Raw genomic sequence first — 15,097 nt, 5'->3', positions numbered from 1 at the left:
TCTCTGCCCCTCAGGGCGACACCCGTGTGTTCCTGTATGAGCTGCTCCCGGAGGCCCCTTTCTTCCTGGAGTGCAACAGCTTCACGTCAGCTGACCCACACAAGGTGAGCTTGCACTCCCCTTCTGCTCATCCTTCTGCCAACAATTGGGACCACAGAGCTTCCCCGCCCCCTTGTGGCCATGCGGAGAAGTTCAGGAGCACGTGGGGTAGTGGGGTCAGAATGCCTTGAGTTGTGCCTGTCCCCTGGGAGAGCTGGCTGTTAACTACTCAGCCATTATTAAAAATTAAACTATATGAAGTTAAGTTATATAAACCTACAAATTTATTCAAAACCAAGGTAATGAGGCCAGACATGGTGATTCACATGTATAATCCAGCTACTTGAGAGGCCTAGATCAGAAAGATCATGGGTTTAGGTTAGCTCTGGCAAACAGTTAGCAAGACCCCCCCATCTCAACAAACAAGCCGGGTGGTGATGGCACACATCTGTAATTCCAGCTACACTGGAGGAGGATTGTGATCTGAGGCTGGCCCTGGCAAAAATGGGAGAACCAGGCTAGGGACATGGTTCAAGTGTTAGAGTGCCTGCTTAGCAAGTGTGAGGACCTGAGTTTAAACTCCAATACCATCAGAAAGTAAAAAAAAAAAAAACAGGAGACCATATCTGAAAAACAACCTAAAGCAAAAAGGGCTGAAGATGTGCTTAAGTGGTAGAGAGAGCACCTGCCTAACAAACTTGAGGCCGAGTTCAATCCTCAGCACCACCAAAAAAAAATGGAAATCAGTCTGCCGTTTGACCATTTCCTGATTATCTCACTGAGACCGTGCATACCCATTGGATCTGTGTGGGGGAGGTGCCCCAGGATGACTACCATACATCTCTGCTCAACTGTGCATTCAGTGAGTCAAGCTGGTGGCCTGAAATGGACTATGGTGGAAGTTTGCCTTCTGAGGAAACAGGCCAACACTACACATCAAGATTTCCCTCCAGAGAGACAGCTGCTTACATTACCAGCACACCACTGTCCAGGGGCAGGCTGTGGTCCTAGTGGGAGAATGCTCCACCCTGGAGGTCCTAGGTGCTCAGCCAGGGGCTCTTGGCTCAGTTCCCCCTTCCTCATCCTCCAGGGCTTTGTCCTCCTGCCCAAGACCGAGTGTGATGTGAGGGAAGTGGAGTTTGCCCGATGCCTGAGGCTGCGCCAAACCTCCCTGGAGCCTGTGGCTTTCCGGCTGCCCCGAGTCCGGGTGAGGCTGAGTCCAAGAACTCCAGCACCAGCACCCCTTCCTGACACTGGCAAGGACTTCAATTCTTGTCTGGTTCTGCCCTCAGATATCCCTACTCTTCTGCTCTTTGGGTACACCTGCTTCCTTATTCTGCTGAAATTCTGGAACTCATGGAAACCCCAGTACAAGGTGGGGGGTGTGAGGAGTGCAGGTCTCAATGCTGGTGTGCCTTGGGCTTCTAGTCAGTGTCTCAGAACAGCTCCTTCTTCACCTGCAGAAAGAGTTCTTCCAGGATGATGTGTTCCCAAACACAGCCATGAGCTGGGAGCCAGTGCTCAGTGCCAAGGCCTGGCTGGCAGGTGCTAATGGGCAGCCTCGACTACTCAGCCTGCAGCCCCCAGGCATGACCCCAGGTGAGTTAAGGGCCCAGGTTGGGTGAGGAAGCAGGGAAGGCTGAGCAGGGGCTGGAGGAAGGGGCAGAATGCCCAAGTCTAGTACTTTATCCATACTGCCAGAGACCTGGGGCTCTCCTAAGGATGGAGTAGCCGTATCTCCAGGTCTAACTTCCCGAGCCCCAGAAGGCAGACCCAGGCCAGACCCCTCCTGAAGCCTTAGGAGGGCAGGGCCTGCCCTCATATCCCGCCCTCAATATATATGTACATACACATGCACACCCTGGTGCCCTGGGCAGGCCTTGTGAAAAGAGCCTTAGGTAACTGTTTATGCCACTTCTTGGATCTCTGCCAGGAAATTCCCTGGGGGCCGGCACCAAGCAGCCCCATCCAGGGGACTCTCTGATGCCTGTCCTTGCCCCACTTCAGTGAGCCAAGCCCCCCGTGAAGCTCCTGCCCGGCGGGCGCCATCCTCAGCACAATACCTGGAAGAGAAGTCAGACCAGCAAAAGAAAGAAGAGGTAGGCAAGGGGGAGGGCTGGCCATGGGGAACAAACCGGGGTGTGGGGGGCAGTCCTGGCTGTGCTTGGTTATTCTCCAGGTCTCCAGCCCCAACTCAGACAGGAAGAGGACAGGGTGTCACACCGCCTCCATACCAGAGTTTGGTGGGGAGACCATTGGGCCCCTGCTGCTGCCTCTAGGGTGTCGGAAGCTGGGGGCAGTGAAGGGCATCATCCTGGTTAGGCCTAACTGAAGCAAAGCCTCAGGTTGGCGCCTCAAGTTCATTTGGGACCCTGATGTGCCTTTGAGCCTTTGAGGCAATATACAGAGGCAGGAGCAACTGTAACAGGTGCCATATGCCACAGTCTCTGTATCTCTGTCTTGGCTCTGTCTTTGTATCTTTTTTAATGCAAACCCATCAACAAGTTGGATGTGGTAGTATGTGCCTATAATGCCAGCACTCAAGAGGCTGAAGAGGAGGATTGAAAATTCAGTGCCAGCATGGTCTGTCTCAAAAAAACACGGGCAAGAGCTGCAGCTCAGTGGTGGAGTGCTTGCCTAGCATCCACAAGGCTCTGGGTTTCATCCCAAGCACCACACACACACACAAAACCCTCCAGTTTGCTAGGACTCTAATCGAAGTGGTTCTTTTCCCGACATTGTTGAGATTAGAACCATAGAATCTGATGTTCTAGAGGTCAAGGATCCCAGTCCTTTCAACACTTCTGTCCACTCACAGCTGCTGAATGCCATGGTGGCAAAGCTGGGAAACCGCGAGGACCCACTACCCCAGGACTCTTTTGAAGGGGTGGACGAGGATGAGTGGGTAAGTGATGAGTAGGCCCAGCCACCAGGATTGGCAGACACCATTCCTTGCAAGTACACTGCAGCATACCCACTCCTGTCCCAGGCTCTCTTAACTCCCTCCCACCTCTTGGTTTCTCACCCCAGGACTAGCCTGCCCACCGGGTATCCCTGGCCTCAGCTGCTGCTGTCACCTCCTAGAGGCACCTAGTGCCCCTGACCACCTGACATCTCTTCAAACTGGAAGATGTGGTCCTGGCACTGGTACATCCCTCCCAGAAGTCCTGGCCTTGGGCACTTTCCTGGCTGCTGGGCCCACTGCAACTCCAGGGATCGTCTGCACTTCTGCTTTCTCTGGGACTGGCTGCTTCTCCTGAGCTACCTGCTAGCATGTGGAACCAAGGGGTGTGGGGCAGAGGGTCAGTAGCATGTCCCTGGGCAGGCCCTGGGCTTCCAAATGTCTCCCCTATTTTTTTTTGCTGACTTTGACCAGTTCCAGCCTGGGCTGGCTTCGTCTAACACCTCAGTTACTACATGCCAACCCATCTTGCCTGCTGCCCCAGTTCTGGTCAAGGGTGTTGGGGGCTGGCCCCCCACCAAGCCATTTGGGGCAGCTCCAGCCTCAGGGGTCTAACAATAGTTGCCCTGCTTCCCAGGCTTGACAGCAAGAGTAGGGGTCTCACCAAGCTGATGACCTGATTAGGGCAGTGTGAGTCCTGCAAGGACCAGCCTGCACATACTGTGGGGTTCTGAGCAATTAAACTTTTCTAAGCTGGCCACGTCTCATGCTGCTCTGATCTCTGGGAAGCTGGAAAGAAGGGGATAGGAATATGAGTGACAGTGGTTAGGCCCTGGGTTCCTCTTTGTCCCTACCTCACTTGGCTCCTAATATCTCTAGTGCTGCAAGCTGCCCAGCAGAACTCTAGATGGTCAGATACTGTATTGAGCAGGAAAGACAAGGCCTTTTATAAAAGGAGCTTCAGCTTATATTCTCTTTGTTGTACAAAGGAACCAGACTGTGTGCACCAGAGCAAGCAGACTGTGAAGAGAGCCATTGAGAAGATAAGCTATATGAAAGGAAGAGATTGGCTGCGTGCCGGTGGCTCACGCCTGTAATCCTAGCTACTCAGGAGGCAGAGATCAGGAGAATCACAGTTCGAAACCAGCCTGGGGAAATAGTTCCTCAGACCCTCTCTCAAAAAAGCAATCACAAAAAAGGGCTGGTGGAGTGGCTCAAGGTGTAGGCCCTGAGTTCAAACCCTAGTACTAGGAAGAAAGGAGGTGATGGGTGCATGGGCAAAGGTGTCCAGGGTGCTGAGAAGGGAGCTCTCATTTAACCTGAAGGAGCCTACCACAGAGAGCCAGGATAAGAATGTTTGACCAGTGGAAGTTCAGCATGGTGCTGAAGGAAGGAGGACTTTGGAAAGTTAGAGGAAAGGAAGGAAGGCAGGCAGTGGTCAAGAGCATTGTCCAAGGCAGCCCAACTTTCTTCCATTCACCTAAGATTCCTGAGTGCCTGCCACTCTTGGATATTAAGCATTCCCGTGCCTAGGACCTGTTGCCCTAGATCAGTCACCTCGATTCAGTTGCTTGATACGCAAGAGTGGAGAAAAGAGATAAAAGCCTTGCTCCTGGGGAGGGAACAGGCTATAAACAGTAACATTAAAGGAATTATATAATATGGTACAGGATAAGAGCTTTAGAAAAAATAGAGGGGTGTCAAGAGTGGAGTGATAAGCCAGACACAAAAGGCCACATGTAGTACGACTTCCATTTCTATGGAACGTTCAGAACAGGGAACTCCAAAGGGATAGAATGCAGGTTCATGGGTGCCAGGGCTGGGAAAGGCAGCAGGGAGAGTGACTGCTGATGAGACGCGAGAAGGCTCTGGAACTAGATGGTGGCTCTGTGAATATACTATAAGGCACTGAGTTGTTCACTTTAAAAGTGTGAGCTGTATGGTGTGTGAATGTAATCTCAATAGAGCCTGTTATTTAAAATACAAGACAGGCCAGGGAAGACCATGTGAGGACTCAGCAAAATGACAGGCTTCCAAGCCAAGGGGAGAGGCCTCGGGCAGCTCAACCTACCAACACAATGACCTTGGAGTTCTAAGACTTAAAAACCATCAGAAAATAAATGTGTGTTGTTTAACTCTGTTCCCCTTCCCACCCCACCACCCAAAATGGAGGGCATACCGCCGTGTAGTAGGGGGTTGGAGTGGGCCTCATTGAAAAAGGTAGCATTTGAGCACAGATTTGAAAAATACGGAAATGAGCCTCTCAGGTGTCTGCGAAAGAGCTTGCCAGGCAGAAGGAATCTGGAATGAAACCTATTTTGATGTTCTCCGTTTTCTTCCCAAGAACTTGGTACCCACTCTGTATTATGTTAGTTTATTTTACATAATGTTTTTGTCCTAAATATTTTGGTCAAATCAACGGAGGAAACAGCACCACGACCAGCGTGGGCAGCTGGAGGGCCAGCGAGGGACTGAGCCCCTCCATTCCCCTCCCCCACCCCCAAATTCCCCTCTCTGACCTGAGGCAGGCTCCGCCCAAGCAAGCTCCGCCTTCTGGCCCACCCCGTCCGTGTGCGTCACGGCGTGGCTCCGCCCTCGGGACCGCGGTAACGCGCATGCCCAGAGTGGCTTCGCGCACGCGCTGTCTACATCCTTTGACCTCTGACCTGCCGGCCTCCCTTGCGCGCGGCCCGCGGGGCCAGAGAGCCGGAGCCGGCACCTCTGAGGTAGAGCGGCCGCCATGGTGAGGCCCAAGGCGGGCTGTAGCCGGGGAGGGGAGGTCAGGTCGGAGCGGGGTGGCGAGCTTCGGCCGGGCTGTTGGTCCCGTGCGCCCGGCAGGAAGCAGGTTCTGGGGCGTCGCGCCGGGTGTCCGGGACCGGCGAGTACCGTGCGTGGTAGCGGCGGCGGCGGCCTCGGGGCCGGGAGTCGCCGCTCGGCTGGAAGGCAGAGCTGTCCTGGCCGAAGGGAAGTGCCCGGCAAGTCCGGTCACCGCGTGCCCAGCCGCACGTGAGCGAGCAGCCGTGGGCAGCCCCGGTGGGGCCGAGCCGGCCCCCCGAGCCCTGCGGCTCCGCGACGTCGATGGGATCGTCCGGTCATTATCCCCGTTCGGCGGCTGACTCAAGGAAGTCGCCGGCCTGGGACTTGAACTAGGGATGGAGACGGGGAAAGCGGCGCTTCTGACGTAACCATTGGCACCCAGCTCAGTCCTCAGACCTTTGACCCAGCAGGTCACCTGGGAAACCTTTAAGAAGTTGGGTTCTTGACCTCTGTCACTGGAAGTCCTATGTATTCCTCAAGTGAGTCCCACGCGGCCAGTTGGGAGCCTCTTACGGATAAGGGAGCAGCTAACTGCTTACAAGTGCCAGGCTGAGGCCTTACGTAAATTCCCACTTAATTCTTAGGAAATCATCCTGTCCTTGTCCCATTTTACACCTCAGAGATCTAAAGCTCATCCTTGATCCTTATGGGTCATCCTTCCCACAGAAGTCAGAGAGATCAGGTTTGAGCCCAGCTCCTTCTGTGTGCTAAGATAGGTTTTTGCCACATAATCCCTGCCTTATAATGGTCGTTGCCATTTATTAAGGATTACTGCAATGATCCTGAACTGAATCCTTAACGTACATTCTCTCTGAGCGTCCCTTAAGGCCAAATAGAATGTGGTCCTGGAGAAGTTTGTATCCGAAAGAAGAAATCAGTCAAGTTCGTAAACTAAAACAATATGACAGTATATTACTAGAAAGAGAAAGTGCTGCGGGAAGGTCTAAATGGGGAAAGCTTCACACCGGAAACGGGGTGTGATGTGTGGAGCCAAGTCCTGAAGGATGGTGATTTTTGACAGTATCAGGACAGGAAGGAGGACATTCCATAGTTGAACTCAGCAGCACAGACATTGAGGAGTAAAGAAGTGTGAGAGTTGGGGCTGTCAGAGTGGCTCAAGTAGTAGAGCGTCTGCCTAGCAAGCGTGAATGAGGTGCTGAGTTCAAACCCCAGTAATGCCAAAAAAAAAAAAAGTGAGAATTGACCTAAGAGTAGAGTTGACCTGGTAGTGGGGAAACAGAGAACTAAGTTGAGACTGCAAGAAGAGATGTAAGTGCCAAGCTGGGGAGTGGAGTGAACTTGCAGGTGGTAGTGAAATGTGTGGGTACTGGGGGACGCCCAGCTTTCTCTCTCATCTGAGGAGTTAGGAGGTATTTGGAAACTTTCTGAAAGACTATAGAGCCTGGACCAAAGCATCACTGAGTTTGGCCTGGTTTAAATGTGGGTACCTAGACAGCCACTTTGTACACTCATTCAAATACACATTGGGCACCTACCATGTGGGTTGCTGCCAGGGCCCCAGGAATTGTTATGTCAGTAGCTCTCTGCAGAGCTCTGGGTGAGCAGAGCCCCTTCTTGTTTCAGTGGCATTCCTCCCACACCCCAAGAGCCTGCCCACTGGGCCCTTGAGGAGCACTGCCCACAGTGCTCTCTGGAATCCAGGCTCCTTTCTTTGTGAACGTCCATGAGACAAGCCTCGTTCCTGGAAATCCTCCCTCCTCACTCCCAACTTGTCTTGGTCCTTGCCCCAACTGCAGGGCTTTGGACCCACATTGTGCCGTGTTGCTTCCAAGATGAGAAAGCAGTTAAGAAAGCAGTTGTGCTGCCCATAGCGGGTCCCAGGATTGGGCTCCTGTGCTTCTGACCTCTGCTCTTTGTCCACTGCTTGATCTGGAGTTAGGTACCATATGGGTTGTTTGTTCTTGTCCTGAGTATCAGTGAGTGGACTATGGCATGGTTGTGAGGCCTTCTGCTAGGGACTATTTGGATCACCCGTGGTGGCTGTAGCTGGCAAAGCTCTGCTCCCCAGGACTCCTCACTGTGAGTATGGCCTGGCCATAGCCAGTGCTCAGGGAATGTTTGGGTTTCATTCAATAGGTGGATGAGAGGCTTTGCTGCTCCACCTGGCTACAAGACTACTAACAACAAGTAGGATGTAGTCTGGAAACAAAACTGTTGCTCATTTCCTGCTCTGAACCTGGCACTGTCTGTCTTTCCACTTGGTTTTACATACATTGCCTACTGAGGGCCTCACAACCCTGCTGTAAGGAGGATATTTTTCTCTTCATTTTGCAGATAAGAAAACAGGTTCTGAGAGGTTGAGTAATTTGTCCAAGGCCACCCAATTAGATAGAAGCAAAGCTAAGATTCCAGTCCCAGCCAGCATCACTCTTGCTCCTTTCCCTTGCTCCTTCAGCTCCCTGAGAGAATACTGAGGAATCAAAGGACCTGTATTGGAAGAAGCTTGTTACTCCTTATTGCTTACCCACTGCCAAGTTTTTGTGAAACTGGGAGTAGAAACCAACATTCATTTATCCTCTACTGAATCAGCCAGTCAACTTGTAGGCATTATCTTATTTGATCTCTATGACAGCCATGTTATTGTCCACATTTAATAGATGAGGAAACTAAGGCTCACAGGGATTGAGAACTTGTGCAGAGTCACGCAGCCGGGATTTGCTGACGGATCCCAAAGACTGCACCATTTTGTCTTCCCTAAAGGAACTTTGGTAGCCCGAGTTGGCCAGCCTGGGTAGCTGCTAGAACTTTCCCAGTCCTCCTGAAGGAACTTTGGTAGCCTGAGTTGGCCAGCCTGGGTAGCTGCTAAAACTTTACAGGCCAGTCCTGCCTTCCCTGTAACCATGGAGCTCTGGACAGTGGAACTACAGGCTACCTGTCACTTTGAAGTGTGGAGGGAATGGTTGGGGAAGTTCCCAGCTACAGCCACCTCCTTTTTCTGTTGAGGGTTCCTTTTTTTTTTTTTGCGGACCTTTTTTTAGGGCCTTGTGCAAGTGCTGTACTATTGAGCTATACCCACAGCCCACAACCTCGGTTCTTTTTTTTTTTTTTCTTTTATTATTCATATGTGCATACAAGGCTTGGTTCATTTCTCCCCCCTGCCCCCACCCCCTCCCTTACCACCCACTCCGCCCCCTCCCTCTCCTCCCCCCTCAATACCCAGCAGAAACTATTTTGCCCTTATTTCTAATTTTGTTGTAGAGAGAGTATAAGCAATAATAGGAAGGAACAAGGGTTTTTGCTGGTTGAGATAAGGATAGCTATACAGGGCATTGACTCACATTGATTTCCTGTGCGTGGGTGTTACCTTCTAGGTTAATTCTTTTTGATCTAACCTTTTCTCTAGTACCTGTTCCCCTTTTCCTATTGACCTCAGTTGCTTTAAGGTATCTGCTTTAGTTTCTCTGTGTTAAGGGCAACAAATGCTAGCTAGTTTTTTAGGTGTCTTGCCTATCCTCACCCCTTCCTTGTGTGCTCTCGCTTTTATCATGTGCTCATAGTCCAATTCCCTTGTTGTGTTTGCCCTTGATCTAATGTCTACATATGAGGGAGAACATACGATTTTTGGTCTTTTGGGCCAGGCTAATCTCACTCAGAATGATGTTCTCCAATTCCATCCATTTACCAGCGAATGATAACATTTCGTTCTTCTTCATGGCTGCATAAAATTCCATTGTGTATAGATACCACATTTTCTTAATCCATTCGTCAGTGGTGGGGCATCTTGGCTGTTTCCATAACTTGGCTATTGTGAATAGTGCCGCAATAAACATGGATATGCAGGTGCCTCTGGAGTAACCTGTGTCACAGTCTTTTGGGTATATCCCCAAGAGTGGTATTACTGGATCAAATGGTAGATCCATGTCTAGCTTTTTAAGTAGCCTCCAAATTTTTTTCCAGAGTGGTTGTACTAGTCTACGTTCCCACCACCAGTGTAAGAGGGTTCCTTTTTCCCCCGCATCCTCGCCAACTCCTGTTGTTGGTGGTGTTGCTGATGATGGCTATTCTAACAGGGGTGAGGTGGAATCTCAGTGTGGTTTTAATTTGCATTTCCTTTATTGCTAGAGATGGTGAGCATTTTTTCATGTGTTTTCTGGCCATTTGAATTTCTTCTTTTGAGAAAATTCTGTTAAGTTCACGTGCCCATTTCTTTATTGGTTCATTAGTTTTGGGAGAATTTAGTTTTTTAAGTTCCCTATATATTCTGGTTATCAGTCCTTTGTCTGATGTATAGTTGGCAAATATTTTCTCCCACTCTGTGGGTGTTCTCTTCAGTTTAGAGACCATTTCTTTTGATGAACAGAAGCTTTTTAGCTTTATGAGGTCCCATTTATCTATGCTATCTCTTAGTTGCTGTGCTGCTGGGGTTTCATTGAGAAACTTCTTACCTATACCTACTAACTCCAGAGTATTTCCTACTCTTTCCTGTATCAACTTAAGAGTTTGGGGTCTGATATTAAGATCCTTGATCCATTTTGAGTTAATCTTGGTATAGGGTGATATACATGGATCTAGTTTCAGTTTTTTGCAGACTGCTAACCAGTTTTCCCAACAGTTTTTGTTGAAGAGGCTGCTATTTCTCCATCGTATATTTTTAGCTCCTTTGTCAAAGATAAATTGGTTATAGTTTTGTGGCTTCATATCTGGGTCCTCTGTTCTGTTCCACTGGTCTTCATGTCTGTTTTTGTGCCAGTACCATGCTGTTTTTATTGTTATTGCTTTGTAATATAGTTTGAAGTCAGGTATTGTGATACCTCCTGCATTGTTCTTTTGACTGAGTATTGCCTTGGCTATTCGTGGCCTCTTGTGTTTCCATATAAATTTAACAGTAGATTTTTCAATCTCTTTAATGAATGTCATTGGAATTTTGATGGGAATTGCATCAAACATGTAGATTACTTTGGGGAGTATCGACATTTTTACTATGTTGAGCATGGGAGATCTCTTCACTTTCTATAGTCTTCCTCAATCTCTTTCTTCAGAAGTGTATAGTTTTCCTTGTAGAGGTCTTTCACATCTTTTACAAGCTCGGTTCTTAATGTACATTATGTACCACTAGTCATTAGCCTCAGTAGAAAAATTAACCCATGATTAGAAAGCCATTTGATGGGTGTGGCAGTAGAGGGACAGCAGCTTTCCATGTGGATGAAGTCACTTGGAATGTTGTAGGCTGAGGGAATCCTCTGGAGTCACTGACTGGCATGTCAGACAGAACAGCCTTCTGTCACGCTTGGCAGTAGCTTTAGACAAGGAGGGCAGAAGTCAGGTGAGATTACCTAGTCAGCAAACACTCTGTTACAGCTGGCTGCAGCCAGCTATGACTTGGATCACAGGAGGGTCTTCTCTGAGCTTCCTTTATGGTATGAAATCCAAGGCTTATGAAATTTTCACCTACTTTCGTAAGGCAAACTCACTTCTGTTTACTTAATTCCCTAATGGGTCATACTCATGTCTTGTCCTGGCTGTCAGGGAAGGGCAGGTCCTTGGAAGCCAAATAGGGCCAGTTCTCCAGTCTGGTTTCCACTGGAATCATAGCCTCTCCTGGGCCTGGATTGGGTTACTGATACTAGTCAGCTTGCTGTCTTCCTCTTCTGGACCCTGGGATCCTCTGTGAGATAGATGCCTTGGCAAACAGCGCTGTAGCTCTCTGTTCTCTGCCGCCTTCTCCCAAGTACCAGACAGTTACCAAACCCCAAGAAGAAAGGGCAAATTGCCCTGTGAGCACTACTACACTACTAACCCACAGGGAGCACCCTTTTAGCACATGTCCCCCGACTCTGTATCATTGCACAAATGTGCAGTTGATTTTACACGTTATCTACATGTAATCTCAATGACATTTTTCCTTCCATCTGCCTTCCTAGCCTTACCTCCAGCCAGCATAAGCCACAGACTGCTCCCAGGACATCCCTTAGGCTTTCTCTCCTCCCCTCTGGCTAGAAAGCCTTAATTCTACCTACCCTTCAGGACCCAGCCCAAGAGAAATAGCATCTTCTAGAATTTTCATGCCATTCCTGAGTGCTCCTCTGTTGACTCTGTGTTTCTGGTCACGTCTCCAGAGCATTGAATCATACAGTCTAGGGTCTGCATAGCTTTGCTGTGCTAGAGTTCATTTCCCTGCCAGGCTGATGGGTCAGCATGGGGTCAGCTCTGAGGGCAGGGATATTCTGGCTCCCAGGCCACAGTGTTTGTTCCTAAAGTCAGTGCCTTGGCTTCTCTGTGCCCTTCTGAAGACCAAGGAAGGACAAGTCTGCCTCTGGGTACTTCACTGAGTGAAGCCACCCAAAGCAAGGCACTTTGGAGGAGGTGGCCTGTGGCTGCAGCTCTGCACCATGCCCTCAGTTCCCCAGCAGCCTGTCACTCAGCAGCCATCTCCAGGGTCCCACATCTGCAGGCTCTGGTGATGCACCCTGGTGACCAGGTGCCTGCTCTGCCCACAGGCTAAGTACCTGGCCCAGATCATTGTGATGGGTGTGCAGGTGGTGGGCAGAGCCTTTGCTCGGGCCCTGCGGCAGGAGTTTGCAGGTAAGCATGGACCCCTGCCCTCCCCCTGGCCTGGCCACATCATGTTTTCCCAGGTTACATTTTGCCCATGGATCATGCCAATTGTGAATTCAGGGATCCTGTGGGCTGGGTTCTGCAGCATGGGCAGCCTGGGGTATTTTTCCATGGTAGGGGGCAGTGCCAGACTTTGGGACCTTCCTATCTATGTAAGGGAGAGGGTTACTCCAGTAAGACCTGATTAACATGAGTGTACAGGACAGGAACTGGCAAACTGGCCCACCTGGGTTGGTTTTTTTTTTTTTTTTTTTTTTTTTTTTTGGCAGTACTGGGGCTTGAACTCAGGGCCTTCACTTTGAGCCATTCCACCAGCCCTTTTGTGTGATGGTTTTTTTGGGGGTTTTTGGTTTTTTTGAGATAGAGTCTCACGAACTATTATTCCCAGGCTGGCTTCAAACCACAATCCTCCTAATCTCTGCCTCCTAAGTAGCTAGCATTACAGGTGTGAGCCACCAATGCCCAGCTCACCACCTGTTTTTTAAATGAAGTTTTACTGAATCACAGCCACATCTCTGAGTGCTTTCAAGAAGAGCTAAGTAAGGGCTGATAGAGTGGCTCAAGTGGTAGAGTGCCTACCTAGCAAGCCCCAGTACCCACCCAAAAAAATAAATCATAGTTTTTTGCAGGGCACCAGTAGCTACTTCGGAGGCAGAGATCAGGAGTATCATGGTTCGAAGCCAGCCCAGGCAAATACTTTGTGAGACCCTATCTCGAAAAACCTTTCACAAAAATAGGACTGATGGAGTGGCTCAAGGTGAAGGCCCTGAGTTCAAACCCCAGCACTGCAAAAAAAAAGAGAACTGTATAATTCCAACACAGATTAATTGGCTGCAAAGTTAAAATATTTACTCCCTGATCCTTTAAGGAAAAGTCCTGGTCATTGAAAGGAAAGTGGTCACTCATGGTAGCTTGCTTTAGTGGTCTGAGCACTAGCTGGGCAGCCAGGTCCTGGCAGAGCTGTTGCTCCTACTGTGCCTGGTGCTTCCTTTTGTTCCTCAGAGTAGCCTAAAGCTCTCTAATTTGCCCCTGCAAAAAAAGGAATGTGGGGGGGTGGAGGGTAAAGTCATCATGGTCTAGGTTGGGGACCAGTAGCCAGATATGATGGCTAGACCCTGCGTTTATCCTCCAGTGATGAGACATGTCTGTCCACCACTCCATCCCCCAAAAAAGAAGTTACTTCTGGCCACCTTTGTTCCTGTGTCTCTTCTGTGCCACCTGGCAGGGGTGAGCCACCCACTTGGAAGGCCCAGAGGGAGTTCTGGGCCACCGAGGGCTGAGCGATCACCCACATGTCCACACAGCCAGCCGGGCAGCAGCTGATGCCCGGGGACGTGCAGGGCACCAGTCTGCAGCTGCATCCAACCTCTCTGGCCTCAGCCTCCAGGAAGCCCAGCAGATTCTGAACATCTCTAAGCTGAGTCCCGAGGAGGTACAGAAGGTGAGGCCACCAGACACTCCTGGAAGGTGGGAGTGGGGAGGCCTGGCAGAAAGGGAAGGAAGCTCTGGCTGCAGTCAGCCTAACTCACACTCGAGGAGCCACTGTTGCTTGTGAAGTTTTAGGCTCCCAGCAGGCAGGTGGCCACAGCATATGAGCTGTCCTTCTGTGGCACCTGTACTGTCCTGTACCTCAGTGATTACAGTAGCCTCCTGTATTGCCCAACATGGCATGCGAGTCAGAGGTCAAGCCCTTTAGCTTCGCTTCCCTGTCTGCTAATCCTGATACCTCTCTCAAAAACTGCAAACTCTTTCTCCCCTGCAGAACTATGAACACCTATTTAAGGTGAATGATAAATCTGTGGGCGGCTCCTTCTACCTGCAATCAAAGGTGAGTATTCTTTGGTTCTGTGAGGAGGATAAGCTGTGAATCTCCTCTCCTCATTGGAGGGCAGCTGGCAGGTAGAAAGTTGTGGCAGGCTTTCCCCTGGTGTCCACCCTCAGGGAGGGCTTTCCTTCCAAATTGCCATTCCTCTGGCTGCCCCAGTTCAACAGCAAGGACTTTGAAGGAACAGGAGCACTTGGTGGTGCTGTGCTCTGACCCCAGTATAGATGTCTGGGCTGGGCTAGCGTGGAAGATGGGCCTCCTCCAGGATCCTCTGCCTGCCCACTGCCCTCCAGAGAGGCAGTCTGGGCCTGGGACAGGAAGAGGTCTTTCTGTGCAGGCAAGGAGCAAAGGGCAGAGGCTCTGCCAGGGCCTGATCTTCCCACTCTCCCCAGGTGGTCCGTGCAAAGGAGCGTCTAGATGAGGAACTCAGAATCCAGGCCCAGGAGGACAGAGAGAAAGGGCAGCCGCCTAAAACATGACTGCTCAGCTCTCTCTACCCCCACCCGCCACCTCATAATTTATAGCTTGCTAATAAATGTCTTTTCCGCATTTCTCCTGTGCATGAATCCCAATTCCAGAGGTAGGCTTGCCTTCCTGCCCATTGTAGAGTTGTTGTGGGGAAGGGGAAGTAATAGCCTTTGAAGCCTGAGGGTTGTAGGGGGATGGATGGGTTGGTGAGCAACCCTGTGCTGGGGTTTGTCACACAGCTGCTCCTGCTCCTTCCTGTGTGTCCTGCTGGACAGAAATGCCAGAAACTTGCAGGTCTGCCCCTGCCCTCCCTCAGGGTGAAGGGTCCCTAGCTCCAGAGCTCCCTGGATGGAATTGGATCTGGCATCTTGGTGAGCTGAGCAGAAGGCTCCTGTGTGCAGCTGGGAGAAGCCTTGGTCAGCCTTTAACTGAACCCAGGTACACTCACCAGACACAGCAGGCAGCGGCTG

The 15,097-nt window shown here is 50.4% G+C and overlaps 2 protein-coding genes across 10 annotated transcripts in view; both read left to right on the top strand.

Moving 5' to 3' along the window:
- Window positions 1-5,347, top strand: part of Coro7 (coronin 7) — a 64,829-nt gene extending 59,482 nt beyond the window's left edge. For 2 of the 8 annotated variants that reach the window (XM_020156533.2, XM_074059240.1), the window contains 6 exons: window positions 15-104; window positions 1,130-1,246; window positions 1,503-1,638; window positions 2,047-2,138; window positions 2,858-2,944; window positions 3,070-3,697. In XM_020156533.2, the coding sequence (XP_020012122.1) occupies window positions 15-104; window positions 1,130-1,246; window positions 1,503-1,638; window positions 2,047-2,138; window positions 2,858-2,944; window positions 3,070-3,075 (528 nt within the window). In that variant the 3' untranslated portion in view covers window positions 3,076-3,697. Of the gene's footprint in view, window positions 1-14; window positions 105-1,129; window positions 1,357-1,502; window positions 1,639-1,972; window positions 2,139-2,857; window positions 2,945-3,069; window positions 3,698-3,930 lie in introns of those variants that run through there. The other 6 variants (XR_012443133.1, XR_012443136.1, XR_012443134.1 and 3 more) reach the window with 6 other exon arrangements.
- Window positions 5,348-5,541: 194 nt separating this feature from the next.
- On the top strand, window positions 5,542-14,708 carry Pam16 (presequence translocase associated motor 16). 2 transcript variants are annotated; one of them, XM_074059243.1, is made up of 5 exons: window positions 5,542-5,667; window positions 12,217-12,301; window positions 13,639-13,775; window positions 14,097-14,162; window positions 14,552-14,708. In XM_074059243.1, the coding sequence occupies exons 1-5, from the start codon at window positions 5,557-5,559 to the stop codon at window positions 14,636-14,638; spliced, it is 486 nt and encodes a 161-aa protein (XP_073915344.1). In that variant the 5' UTR covers window positions 5,542-5,556; the 3' UTR covers window positions 14,639-14,708. The 2 variants fall into 2 exon arrangements, with proteins under 2 accessions (XP_073915344.1, XP_020012127.1); XM_020156538.2 differs by having other exon boundaries at window positions 5,544-5,684.
- The last annotated feature ends 389 nt before the right edge of the window (window positions 14,709-15,097 follow it).

This window comes from Castor canadensis, chromosome 17, assembly GCF_047511655.1.
Source record: "Castor canadensis chromosome 17, mCasCan1.hap1v2, whole genome shotgun sequence".
Lineage (NCBI taxonomy): Eukaryota > Metazoa > Chordata > Mammalia > Rodentia > Castoridae > Castor > Castor canadensis.
The sequence above is the reverse complement of the archived record's forward strand: the minus strand, read 5'-3'. Positions and strand labels throughout refer to the sequence as shown.

Coding starts and splice junctions, on each gene's coding strand:
- Pam16 (XM_074059243.1), top strand. CDS start 5,557: ATGCCCAGAGTGGCTTCGCGCACGCGCTGTCTACATCCTTTGACCTCT. Junction 5,668..12,216: donor CCGGAGCCGGCACCTCTGAG/GTAGAGCGGCCG, acceptor CTCTGCCCACAG/GCTAAGTACCTGGCCCAGAT. Junction 12,302..13,638: donor CCTGCGGCAGGAGTTTGCAG/GTAAGCATGGAC, acceptor ATGTCCACACAG/CCAGCCGGGCAGCAGCTGAT.